General features: G+C 37.9%; 1 protein-coding gene across 9 annotated transcripts in view; it reads right to left on the bottom strand.

Moving 5' to 3' along the window:
- Nucleotides 1–250: 250 nt before the first annotated feature.
- DACH1 (dachshund family transcription factor 1) overlaps nucleotides 251–14,506 on the bottom strand; it is a 395,668-nt gene continuing 381,412 nt past the window's right edge. For all 9 annotated transcript variants that reach the window (XM_040425367.1, XM_040425366.1, XM_040425368.1 and 6 more), the window contains one exon: nucleotides 251–1,903. In XM_040425367.1, coding sequence (XP_040281301.1) covers nucleotides 1,866–1,903 — 38 coding nt within the window. In that variant the 3' untranslated portion in view covers nucleotides 251–1,865. The remainder of the gene's footprint in view (nucleotides 1,904–14,506) is intronic.

The following is a 14,506-nucleotide window of genomic DNA, read 5'->3' as shown; positions in this document are numbered from 1 at the left end:
GTAAAATTTTTATTTTTTATTTTCTGCCCATAGGAGCTCTCTTTGATTATGGTGGAATGCCACTTTAAGCAGTCAATAGCACCTTCTAGTGAATAAAGATCTTCAGGCTATGGCTGTTTACTCCTTAAAGACTGCATGCGTGTAAGTAACTACTAGATAAAAGAATCATAAAGTATAAGGCTGGTATAAAAAATTTCGAAAAAAATATTACAAAGTCTTAACAATATTTTATTGAAAAATATTGCTTGGTTCATAAAAAGGATGTGAAATTGTATATACAATATTTTATTTAAAAATTACAGCGTGAATTGAAATGTATAGTTCAGGTTCTTTCACAGAAAAGTTATGTTGGGAGTACAATATGGAAGACTTTACAAGCTCCAGTTGTTTTAACCACAAACAATACTTATTACCAGGTTGAAATGAAATGTTACAGAAATAACATTAAAAACAACTTTTAATGTGTTATAACAAAATAAATTACATTTTATGTGCATAAAACTAGATATGTGTAGAAACCAAAATTTGTACACTTTTATTGGACTAATTTATGAGTTCAGTCTTTAAAGGGGTACACAGAAATTAGAAAATTATGTGAAATCTATGTAGTTTGGCTTCCTAATATTATGTATTGATACTTTTTCCAGTTACTTATGATGAAAATATGCAGTTTCAGTTAACACATCAAAAAAAGACAAAATATATCTCCCTTTAACACTACAATGTACAGCTATAATAAGAAGATGGGCAGTGATCATACCATACAGTAGTGGGTTGACAGTGGCCTGTCAAGTCAATACTCAGTATCAGTGGAATTATATCAAGTGATCAAGGTTTTTTTAAGAACTTTAAAATTAAAAGAATTCTATAAAAATATGTCCGGTGTCTCGACTTACTCATCGGCCAGATACCAACCCTATGAGTTATGTTTCAGGGCTTTAATGACTTAATATACAAATAAATCTGGCTGACATTTATTCTTCTCTCCACCAGATTCTAAAATTTTTGAATTAATACTGTGACTTCAGGACAAATATGTACATGCCTGCATGCGTTAAAACTATAAAGGCTTCTTAAGAACCAACAGAGTGACAAAACATATTGTCTAAAATTATCTTCCTAATCACTAGTAGTCTACTGCATACATAATACCTTCTGTGTGACTGTGTTTATGTACACGTGGCCTGTAACACAAATAGACAAATTATCCTGATCCTCACGGTGGTGAAGAAAAAAGTTATACTCATTGTTTGGTTGATTCTGGACAAGAGGCTCAAGAACACAAAGTCATTAGTTTACATTCAGCAAAAAGAGTTCATTTTGTTAAATACAGTAGTTCAGTTTGCAAGAGCAGGTGTTTTCCATGGTACGATAAAGGTGTTACGAAGAAAACATACTATGTATAAATTTTTGTATCAGTCCTATTTTTTTTTTCTTGATTTTCCATTTTAGTGCATGCCCTTTTAAGAATCTTCCTATGAAACCATCACTGCTGGTTTAGATGTGAAAAACATTTCAGATACTCAGTGGACTCAGCTGGAAAGTTCTAGTGTGCTCAGTTAAAGAAATATACAAGTTCCTTTAAAAACACGATAGAAGAACGGTGGGTCTTGGTGGTTGGTAGTTAGTCTTTACAGAATTGCAGTAGAAATCTCACAAGAAGTCCAACAAGTAGAGTGCTACCGGTTATGAAACCTTTCAGACTCTCCAGTAGTCACAGGTCACCAGTCTGACAATGCTGTATATTCGAGGAACATTTGTACAGAAATGAAATGTTTTTACTTGCAAAGCATTTACATCCTTCAGACTTTGCAATCATTTTGCAGAATGTTCCTACAGAGTCTTCAGCTGTTGCATATGTGTCTTCAGTACATGACACTAGTCTTTAAATACAGTCTTCCATCTGGAAGGAAAGAAAATAATAGTGGTTAAATTAACATATGTAACATCCTTTACACCTTTGGAAAAAATAAGAAGTCTACAAAAAGATCATTAGCCCACAAATTTAAATAAAACTAACAGGCAAAATTAAGCACAAGTCACCTGTCAACTGCTGCAATTGTATAGATTTAAGAACATATATGGGAACACAAGGCCTTCACAGACAGGGCAAATAATATTTTAGATATTTATTTTAGACTAGAGATATCTGCAGGGTCTAAGGTTAATATTCAACAATTATCCCCTTACTGAAAATTTCACTTAAAGAGGACCTTTCACCGCTCCTGACCTGCTTGTTTTAATAGCTTCATGCATTCCCCATGTAATAACAATTCTGAAGCATCTATTCTTATGACTCTATGTTGTGCCATTCCTTTATTATTTCTACTAGAAGTTATGAATTAATTGCTATTAGCCTTCAATAAAGGTACAGAGGGTGGTAACAAGTTGCGGGTGTGTACCTGCAAAGTCTGAAAATGAAAGCACTGACTGGATAGAGTGAGTCTGTGCAGGGACACACGCACAACTGGTTACCACCCCTCTGTACCCTTACTGAAGTCTAATAGCAATTCATTTGTAACTTATAGTAGAAATAATAAAGGAATGGCACAACATGGAGCCATAAGAATAGATGCTCCAGAATTGTTATTACATGGGGAATGCATGAAGCTATTAAAACAAACATGTCAGGAGTGATGAAATGTCCTCTTTAAGCAATGGCTCCCATTCCAGTCATTTAACCCTGCAGATCATGCGGTCATTAGCGACTAATCTCTCATTCACAAGGTTAGTCAGAGGGAGGGTGCTCCCTCTAACCTCTGATCAGCATCACCACTGGCTATGGCAGCCTGAGGCCTTGTGAAAGTTACCAAGTATTACCTATTAAACTGCCTATGGCAGGGCTTAATAAGCAGCCAGTAGAAATCCCCAAAACTGCAAATAAAGTAATAAAAAATATATTTTTGAAAAATATTAATTAACCAAAAACATTTAAGATACAATTCCCGCTACCAAACATATTGGCATTTATTATTATTTCATCCCATAAAGAACTTTTTTCCATTTTTTAATATAAGGTCTGGTAAATGGAATTGTGCTTTTAAAAGATAAAACTGGTACTGCAAAAAAGAACAAAAAACAAACAAACAAGCCCTCGAATGGTTATGCGAACGGAAAAGTAAAAAAGCTACGGTACTTGAAAGGTCAGGAGGAAAAAACTAAACCCAAAAACTGGCCTAGCCCTGAAAGGGTTTATACACTCACCTAAAGAATTATTAGGAACACCTGTTCTATTTCTCATTAATGCAATTATCTAGTCAACCAATCACATGGCAGTTGTTTCAATGCATTTAGTGGTGTGGTCCTGGTCAAGACAATCTCCTGAACTCCAAACTGAATGTCAGAATGGGAAAGAAAGGTGATTTAAGCAATTTTGAGCGTGGCATGGTTGTTGGTGCCAGACGGGCCGGTCTGAGTATTTCACAATCTGCTCAGTTACTGGGATTTTCACGCACAGCCATTTCTAGGGTTTACAAAGAATGGTGTGAAAAGGGAAAAACATCCAGTATGCGGCAGTCCTGTGGGCAAAAATGCCTTGTTGATGCTAGAGGTCAGAGGAGAATGGGCCGACTGATTCAAGCTGATAGAAGAGCAACGTTGACTGAAATAACCACCTGCTACAACCGAGGTATGCAGCAAAGCATTTGTGAAGCCACAACACGCACAACCTTGAGGAGGATGGGCTACAACAGCAGAAGACCCCACCGGGTACCACTCATCTCCACTACAAATAGGAAAAAGAGGCTACAATTTGCACGAGCTCACCAAAATTGGACTGTTGAAGACTGGAAAAATGTTGCCTGGTCTGATGAGTCTCGATTTCTGTTGAGATATTCAAATGGTAGAGTCCGAATTTGGCGTAAACAGAATGAGAACATGTATCCATCATGCCTTGTTACCACTGTGCAGGCTGGTGGTGGTGGTGTAATGGTGTGGGGGATGTTTTCTGGGCACACTTTAGGCCCCTTAGTGCCAATTGGGCATCGTTAAAATGCCACGGGCTAACTGAGCATTGTTTCTGACTATGTCCATCCCTTCATGACCACCATGTACCCATCCTCTGATGGCTACTTCCAGCAGGATAATGCACCATGTCACAAAGCTCGAATCATTTCAAATTGGTTTCTTGAACATGACAATGAGTTCACTGTACTAAAATGGCCCCCACAGTCACCAGATCTCAACCCAATAGAGCATCTTTGGGATGTGGTGGAACTGGAGCTTCGTGCCCTGGATGTGCATCCCTCAAATCTCCATCAACTGCAAGATGCTATCCTATCAATATGGGCCAACATTTCTAAAGAATGCTATCAGCACCTTGTTGAATCAATGCCACGTAGAATTAAGGCAGTTCTGAAGGCAAAAGGGGGTCCAACACCGTATTAGTATGGTGTTCCTAATAATTCTTTAGGTGAGTGTATATCAGGCATTAGTATGAAAATAAATCAGATATAACTGCATCCACTCCATCATACAATCTCAGTCTATAATGATATTGCAATAGATTACTTGCAGTTCTATGAAAAACCACAATTAACATATTGCGATATAAGGAATAGGTGAATCACAAAATACTATTAAACACCATATATATCTGTTATTTTTTGGTTCTATTTTTTTTAAAAACAGCAAAAAATGGAAGTTGCAATGCATTGCATTTTTTACAGTATAATTTTCACTGCATTTTTTTGCCAATGCATTTTATCATCCTTATCTACAGGGTTAGAGGAAACATTAGAGCAGATACATTCTTTCCTATAGAAAAATGCATGTGCTCAAAATATTTGGCCAAAAACACCACAAAATGCTAAAGAAAGCCTAAAAAAATACAAAAATCTGTCATTTTAAATGTGTTTTCCAGGAAAAAAATAAAATCCAGGTGAAAATATTAATGAAATGGTTCATAATCATATTCACAGTCTCATAACTAGTGAAACTTTAAACACAGACCTGAATTCCATATAAAAACACTATCCTAATATTAAACATTCAGTTGAATTTCGAATGCATCTGTCTCCTTAACTTTTACTAGCGGTCATGTGGATTAAACGACTTTACATCTGGAGATAACATTACTTTCCCCCTATAATATTCTGATTGTTTTTGCAATATTCTTTATGTATTTTTCAGTCATGATCACACTCTCACACTCTTTCACTGCTATTACAGAAGCATGTTAAGTGAAAATAATAATACTGAAAATACTCATAGGATTTAACCCCTTTTATGTGCACACTGGCAAAATGTTGCATACATTTGCCTATACAGATAATTGTAATATGGAATAACTATTAAATTAAACCCATGCATACAAATAATCTAATTTTATCATATGTATATACAGGTATATATATCCAAATTAAAGGGGTAATTTATTATTAGATATACGCCAATTTTTGACCTATATCTGTCGCAGATTCCATCACAAAGGGGATTTGCAGGCGAATCTGCGTGGGCAGGGAAGGGGCGGGCCCGTCTCATTTATCATTTTCTACGCCTGTTTTAGGCATAGTAAATTATCTAAATGTATGCCAGCAAGGGAGCTGGTGTAGATTTAGGCCAGCGGTGGAGGCGCCTAAGTTATGTAGAGGCCGACGCCGCTATATAACTTAGGCGCATCATGCGCCAACAGTAGGGGCATTAAGACCAGCGCCTAAAACGCTGATGTTACTGAATGACTCCATAAATCCTTTTAAAAAAAATTATACAATATTTACAACAATGTTTCTTGCTAATTATCATCTTAGTAACATGTAGAAAATACTAACTGAACAAACATATTAACAAACAAATCCTGCTAATATGAAGCTGGCTATATGCTCTGCAGAGGTAGCAATGGTATTTGGACCTGATGTGTAAAGGGGCCCGAAAGTGTCTCTGTCACATCAGAAAATCCCTTTATAAATGTGTACATATGGTAGGTGGGTATTAGTGTTGCAGTTTTTGAATTGAAGCCCTGGAGCTTTAAAGAGTTTTATTCATCATGATGAACCCTATTAAACTAGGAATACTACCAGGTAGGGTTGCTCATGCTGATTAAATTGATACCTTATTATTCTTTGTAGGTTGCAGTGTTCCCGAGATATGAAGATTTTAATCTTTATGAACATCAAGCACTTGGAGCACCAAGGGGTGGGCTATACTGCTTTGAGCACCTCTAGTGTTCATTATACTCCTCTTCCCCTTTGATTGACAGGGCTAGTAGCTTTATCTTCTTGTGTCTGAGCTATGACTCACTAATCCTCATCATTAGTGGTCCAGCGTTAATATTTTATTTGGAGTCATAAGTGTCAGTGCATTCTAGAAGTGTTCTGCAGCTTATATGCAGGCAATTATTGGTGGCAGTAGAGTCTCTGCAGAGGGGAGCGAGCACTGGCTGTGCTCCTCCGTGTGAAGCCATGAACTTTATTACAGAAACTCTAGTACTTATGGAAAATTGCATTGAACTAGCAAGTGAGCACTTTTTCATTATCACTCCTCATGGCTTCCTCATCTGTGTGCACTCTGCTTTTATGTGTATAGGGTCAGAACAACCTGTATCAAATCACTTCTCCTAGCAGTGGAACTGGATGATGTTATATTAAAACTCGGAGTGCCAATAAAAATCATAATTCCTATTGCCACCATCATTCAAACATACATACAGCTTTTATAATACATATTTAGGAAATACTTGAAAGTGAAATAATAATTTATACTTGCAAAGTGGATAGAACCTCAAGTGTGTATGCATTCATTTGTTCTATATTTAAGATGAAATAAGTTGACATGTTAAGATATTTTAATACTACAGCATAATTTCAGGACGAATTTATTGTATCGTACTTTGACTCGTGGTTTATATCTATTTGCCAGCAGATGGCAGCAGAGTGATCACATAAGAATATATGTCATTAGTGTCAGTGTATTTAAACAGTGCATTTGGTTGGTAAAACACTTTAAGGGTCCATTCACACGTCCGCAAGTGTTTTGCTGTCCACAAATTGCAAATCCACAAAACACTGACACTGGCCATGTGCGTTCCGCATTTTGAGGACCGCACATGGCCGGCACTTTAATAGAAATGCCTTTTCCGGCCCCATTGAAAGTGAATTGGTCTGGATCCGTTACGCAACATTGCATAACGGATCCATTTTGCGGACATGTAAATGAACCCTTAGTGTTGAAAACTAAACTCATAATATACTTACTTAAGTAATATACTTACTTAAGTGCATGCATAGAAGTTTTAGTTTTTTTTCACACAAAAGTTGATGCAATTTCCTATACCATAGAGAAACACCAATCTTAATAAATATCCCCATAGTGTGTAGTTATGTTTTATATACAATTTTATATATACAATTTTAAAACCATGGACTCTTTTTGTGTCCCATCATTCATTCTGTGAAGGGAGTGAAAGAGGGATAATATATTTAAATAAGATTTCAAGGTCTTGTATAAGTATATTTTATTTTGATAATAATAAAACAGATACTGATATATATATATATATATATATATATATATATATACACATAGTTGTGTTCAAAATAATAGCAGTGTGTTTAAAAAAGTGAATAAAGCACAAAATGCTTCTAATAGCTTCTATTTCCATACACACAAATGCATTGGGAACACTACACATTCTAGTCCAAATCAAAACATGAAGAAAAATATATCAAATTTGTGTTGTTCCTCTAAAAAAAAATTGAAGAAAAGTGATTAGACTGTTCAAAAAAATAGCAGTGTTTGTATTCTTCTTTACAAATTCAAACATTCACTAAATAAACTGAAAAATGTTTGAAGATTTTGCTTTCCTCTGAATCACTTACCGTATATACTCGAGTATAAGACGAGTTTTTTGGCACATATTTTTGTGCTCAAAAAGCCTCCTCGTCTTATACTCGAGTCGAGGTCTTAGCTCCGGTAATACAGGCAGTGCGGGGGGCGGGGCTCACTCACTGACGTCACGCGCCTGCGCCGCCTAGTGGGAGAAGGCGCGTGACGTCAGTGAGTGAGCGCCGCTCCCCGCACTGCCTGTATTACCGGAGCAAAGACAAAGTACAAAGTAAGATATCCACAGTTAAAGGTTACTTATATATACTGCTGTGAGCGTCGGGGAGGGGGATCTGTGGATGGCACTGTAGGGCGATCTGTGGATGGCACTGTAGGGAGATCTGTGGATGGCACTGTAGGGGGATCTGTGGATGGTACTGTAGGGGGATCTGTGGATGGCACTGTAGGGGGATCTGTGGATGGCACTGTAGGGGGATCTGTGGATGGCACTGTAGGGAGATCTGTGGATGGCACTGTAGGGGGATCTGTGGATGGTACTGTAGGGGGATCTGTGGATGGCACTGTAGGGGGATCTGTGGATGGCACTGTAGGGAGATCTGTGGATGGCACTGTAGGGGGATCTGTGGATGGCACTGTAGGGGGATCTGTGGATGGCACTGTAGGGGGATTTGTGGATGGCAGTGCCATCCACAGATCCCCCTACAGTGCCATCCACAGATACCCCCTCATCTAAACAGTGCCATCATGGCACTGTTTAGGGGAGGGGGGGATCTGTGGATGGCACTGTTTAGGGGGGATCTGTGGATGGCACTGTTTAGGGGGGAGATCTGTGGATGGCACTGTTTAGGGGGGAGATCTGTGGATGGCTCCCTGTATTTAATGCAGAGTGTGTGTGTATATAATGCACACACTCTGCATTAAATACAGGGAGTCACCCTCTTGCAGATGTGTGTATATAATGTAGAGTGTGTGCATTATATACACATACACTCTGCATTATAGCTGCATTTCCCACCCTAGTCTTATACTCGAGTCAATAATTTTTCCCATTTTTTGGGGGTAAAATTAGGGGCTCGGCTTATACTCGGGTCGGCTTATACTCGAGTATATACGGTAACTAATATTTAGTTGTCTAACCACTGTTTCTGAGAACTGCTGTATATCTGTGTTGCTTGGAGTCAACCAACTTCTGGCACCTGTGAACCGGTATTCCAGCCCAGGATGATTGGACTACATTCCACAGTTCTTCTCTTTTTCTTGGTTTTGCCTCAGAAACTGCATTTTTGATGTCACCCCACAAGTTTTCTATTGGATTAGGATACGGGTATTGGGCTGACCACTCCATAACGTCAATCTTGTTGGTCTGAACCAAGATGTTGCACGTTTACTGGTGTGTTTGGAGTCGTTGTCTTGTTGGAACACCCATTTCAAGGGCATTTCTTCTATAATCCTTGTTCCTACGGCTGCTATACCATGCTGCCGGATTACCAAGTCGCCGTATGTATCAACTTTGTCTTTAGTGTATGAATGTTGTGACATTCATCTGGGCCCGCCTCACAGAGGGGGCGGAACAATGGGGGCGGGATGGATGATGCGGCGGTGCCGCGCCTCCCACCTTCTCATTGGCCGTCCTGAAGGAGTGACTCAGCACAGGGGAGGAGGACTCTCCTTATATATCGTGCACTTGAGCGGCCGCGTTCGGCCACCTCGTACTGACAGCTGCAGCCTCTGCCATGGAGGCTTAGCAGCTCTGATTGTTTGTCCAAATACCCACAGAACTATGCTCCTGACGAGCCGAGTATGGCGAAACGCGTCGAGTGTGTTGTGGGGATGAACTAATGTCTATAGTGCCTGTAACGCGCTCACATTGCAGTTGAGGTCTGTGGATTCCAGCCCTCTGCAGCTGATGAGTACATGCAATCAGGCCGTTCTGCTCTATCCAGCTTAGTTTAGGTCCCTTGATTCGTGCCTGCAGGGCTGACACTCAGACATCTGATTCTACCTGAACGGATGCTTTCAGTGAGGTCGGCTTCTGCAGGTAGATGTTTATCAACGGATTAGTCCTAACTGATTAAACTTTAGCCTAGGGCCACACTAGCTGGCAATGGTTCAGAGCACCTTGACCGCGCCACAGTGCATACTTCTGGTGGAGTGGATCTAGTACGGCCTCATGGCCTTATGATTCAGCCTTTAGTATAGCACTAGCTGCGGCATTTCCAGTGACCCCATCCACAGTTATATGCACCGCATGCGGTCTCATATGGTCCATTCCATCGAATTTATACTGGTTAGATGGTGTCCTAGAATTTTAATATAGGTAGTTTCCCTTTCCCCCCTTTTTTGAATTAATAAAATATTAGTTTTAGCAGTAAAATAGCGTTCCAAACGACAGTGATATCATTTCTTCTTCAGCATAAGGCAGAATTACCTCTTCAAGTATTCTGATGTATTCAGACTGATCCATGATCCCTGGTATGCGATAAATAGGCCCAACACCGTAGTATGAGAAACATCCCCACATCATGATGCTTGCGCCACCATGCTTCACTGTCTTCACAGTGTACTGTGGCCTGAATTCAGTGTTTGGGAGTCGTCTGACAAACTGTCTCCGGCCACTAGACCCAGAAAGAACAATCTTACTTTCATCAGTCCACAAAATGTCTCTTTAGGCCAGTCAATGTGCTCTTTGGCAAATTGTAACCTCTTCACCACATGTCTTTTTTTCAACAGTGGGACTTTGCGGGGCTTCTTTCAGATAGCCTGGCTTCACATAGGCGTATTCTAATGGTAACAGTACTGACAGGTAACTTTAGACCTTCTTTGATCTTACTGGAACTGATTGTTGGCTGAGTCCTTGCCATTTTGGCTATTCTTCTATCCATTTGAATGGTAGTTTTTTGCTTTCTTCCACATCTTTCAGGTTTTGGTTGCCATTTTAAAGCATTTGCGATCATTTTAGATGAGCAGCCTATCATTTTCTGTACTTCTTTATATGTTTTCCCCTCTCCAATCAACTTTTTAATCAAGGTACACTGTTCTTCTGAACACTGTCTGGAACGACCCATTTTCCTCAGAATTTCAGAGAAATGCACTGTAACCAGCATGTACAACATTTGCTGCCTTCCTTCCTTAAATAAGGGCAATAATTGCCACCTGTTTTTTGAAGAATGAATGGCCTCACTAATTGAACTCCACCCTGCTATTATTTTGAACATGCCCCTGTCAATAAGTGATTGAATTACAGAGAATCAGCAGCATGTATGGCATGACTGTTGGGTCTGTTGGATTTCTATTACTCTACTACACCTGCTTATTTGCCATGTAGAAATATCATTTCTACCAAAAACTGTGATTAATCAGGTTAGCGATGTCTGACTGCTATTATTTTGAACACAACTGTATATATATATTTCTTATCTGTTTTTATTTTCTGATTGCAGAATTTTTATTCTATTTCCTGAACCTTATTATGGGGATGGCTATGTTGCCTGTTCTGTTCTTAACAGTACTGAGAGATATGCTTTACAGCAGACAAATGGGCCATAGGCAACTGTAGTCTGGAAATGACTCATTGACTTCTATGTTCTGTGATCTGCATAGAGGCTATAGTGCAGAGAGAGGGGAAGAGGTGAGCTATGATGATCACTTATTGTGATTGGTGAATCTTGTGTTGTCTATATTTTTTACCTTACATTTTAATCTTACCTAAGATCATAATGAGATGACTACTAGAAAGTGATTTCTACAGAACAGGAAGTTTCATAATTGGATTTACTGGTCAGTGTAAAAAAAAACCTGGACTTTAGCATTTTATTTTTATATAATTAGTGACATGAAAAAAAATAAAAAAAATCTTTAGAATATGTTTAACATAAAAATTGATTTCAACAACAGACCATTTTATACAAAATATTTAAAAGATCATGAGCTGGTTCAATTAATATACTATGACTGGTAGGTGTTGAGATGGCATACAATAGAGAACTGCTCTAGTCACATGACAAAAAATTGGTTTATACATAATGCTCATTGGAATAATCACCTGTAGTTCGCAAAGTATTTCTCCTGCTCTATGACATGCTGCCTGCAGATTTCTCTGCATTTTGTGGTGACAGGTCCTCTTTAAGGACAATGGGAATATTATACAAAAAGTTATGGGAATTACTGACTAGTAGAACTTCAATACTTTATTTGCCTTCTCAACAGTTTATGAATATCCCCCGAATTAGCGGCCTGCTAAATAACACTTCAAGGAAAAGAAACTTGAGTGTAAAAGCAAATGTAATTTTCAGTATTCCCCTAAATGAAATTGTATCAAAATAAAAAATAAACAGTTGTATACTGTAAGCTAGAGTGAAATGGTGCAGAAAGTATGATAATATGTTTGTTCTACCGACATTTGAAGCTTAAAGAGGTTTTTGAGAAGACTTCAATTATAAAAACATTTAAAACACACAAAGTTGCACAATTTTTATTTTAATGAAGATGAGAAGTTCATTAAAGAAGATAAATATTTCATTAGATGTTAAATAAAACAAAGAGATTTTTTGGCTTCTCTCAGCACAAAATTCCTTTGAAAGATTAATTAATACATGCAAATTATGCAAATTAGACCCATGCAAATATTTTATGAAGACAATTAAGGGAACCATTAATTACTGCTTTTTTTGCTTCACTGAGATTCATTCATTTAATTTTAATTTCACTTTAACTGTTTTGATGTATAATCTGGTAGCTAAGAACTTTATCTTTCCTAGTGGGTCACTTAAACTTATATACATTTCATCAAGTGCAAAGCAATACAGAACGTGGAGAAAGGTATTCTCCAGATCATCCTCTCTATTAAGGGGAATGTCTAGCACAATACAGTCCTAGAAAGAAGTAAGCAGAATGTGAACGTGAGCTCATTCTTGGCTGAGGTTCAGCTGCTGGAAAAGCAATTAATTTGCTTTGGCTGTTCTAATATAGGGGAATTAGAAAGTGTGACACAAGACAAATAGAAATAATTAGTTCTCCAAAATGATGTTCTCATTAATATAGTTTGAATATTTGAAATAATAATAGAAAAAATACTGTGCTGTATTGCTTTATCAACATATTAATGCAAGGCATGATAACACAATGTACCATTTGACTTCAGTGTGACATTAAAATATTTCTTTTTCAAGAGTGGAATAGGCTCTAACTTAGGAAAGCTACTGAATTGTGTTAATTATAATGTTATGTTTATTATACCTGATAAATCAATTGAGTTACATTTTAATGCTATATCTATCAGTCACAGCGATGTAGTTTCACTGGTTTTTCCATAGGACAGGTAAATCCTTTTTCAGTTATGTTTAAAGGAATACTTTAAATGGTTGTATAATTATGACAGTTCCTTTTCCACGTTTCTTATCAGGATATATAAATATCCTAGAAGGGCCCCCACCCAGAATCATCCGGTATTAATAAGAGTGGAGAACCACTGATAGTTACTCTAGCTCAGGTGGAATGTATGTAGTGTATGAATATATTCTACAGTTTCATCAGTAGTGCACGTAGAAAGGAGAGGGCCTCACAGCAAAAATTAAAATGCACCCCTCCCCATTATAGTACTGGATTTCTTGACACCCAGGATACAAGCATATGTTGTTAATTTCCCCTCCATGCCATTTTCAAGAACTTTGGGCCAATTTCCACCTTACTGTTGGCTAACAATGCCATTTTCTGTGAAGAGGGAAGTCCTGCACTGGGTCTTATCATCCACAAGCAAAGAGGATGAGACCAACTAAGTCTATGCTGCCTCTATGGTGTGTGCTCCCTTGATTTATTCGAATTACATTCATCTCGTACTATACTACAGCCACAGCTTTATAGAAATGTATGGCCAGCTGCTGCTTACTGAAGATTTCAGAAACCAGACCAGTGGCTTGATTAGACATCCTCTTTAAATGCCAAATTCGGCTCATTTGACTCAATTGATAAATATTGAAATATGGGCCCATTTTAGAGTTGATTTCCACCTAAAAATGGTCATATATTAATAGTATATCAGTGACATATCATGACATCAAGTGTTAACTGTATTAATTAATTAAATATGTACTTTATATTTTCAGCTTATTTGAACATTTTTTGTGTTCCCACTTTTGCCACAATTTGTTCATAAGTAAACCTGCTGATATAATAGTGGAGTCAGTTTCACAGCAACTCACATCCAACTATCACTTTCTCAACTTGTAGTGGTACAAATTCTAGCCACAAATGTCATGCAGGCCATGGCAATTAATGATAATGAATGTGATGTCACAGAAATGCTGGATTTTTGGATTTCTGCCAACTGTTGTGCTGTGGTTATGTATGGGTACCAACACATCTCGATATTAGTATCGTTAGTTATGATATGGTAGCACAACATTGTGTCCTTGGATGTCACCCTACATGCTATGTAGTGACTGTTTGTTGTCAGTGCCTGGGAAGATAATGCAAAACTGAAAAGCCGTACGGCTTCTAGTTTGCCTATATTTCTGCAAATTAAAAATGAAATCAACAAATAATGTCTATCACTCGCTGACGCACTGTTAAGTTCCGTTTGTTATTTCCATTAAATATATCTTTAGAAGGTCTAGAAATGTCTAGCAGGAGAAATGTTTCTTGAAATAAAACACAAAATAAATGTTATTCCTGTTTTATCCATATCTAGAAACATGTAAAACTACACTGCTAAAGGGGTCATCCGGGAATC

Source organism: Bufo bufo, chromosome 3 (assembly GCF_905171765.1).
Source record: "Bufo bufo chromosome 3, aBufBuf1.1, whole genome shotgun sequence".
NCBI classification, from domain to species: Eukaryota; Metazoa; Chordata; class Amphibia; order Anura; family Bufonidae; genus Bufo; species Bufo bufo.
The sequence above is the reverse complement of the archived record's forward strand: the minus strand, read 5'-3'. Positions and strand labels throughout refer to the sequence as shown.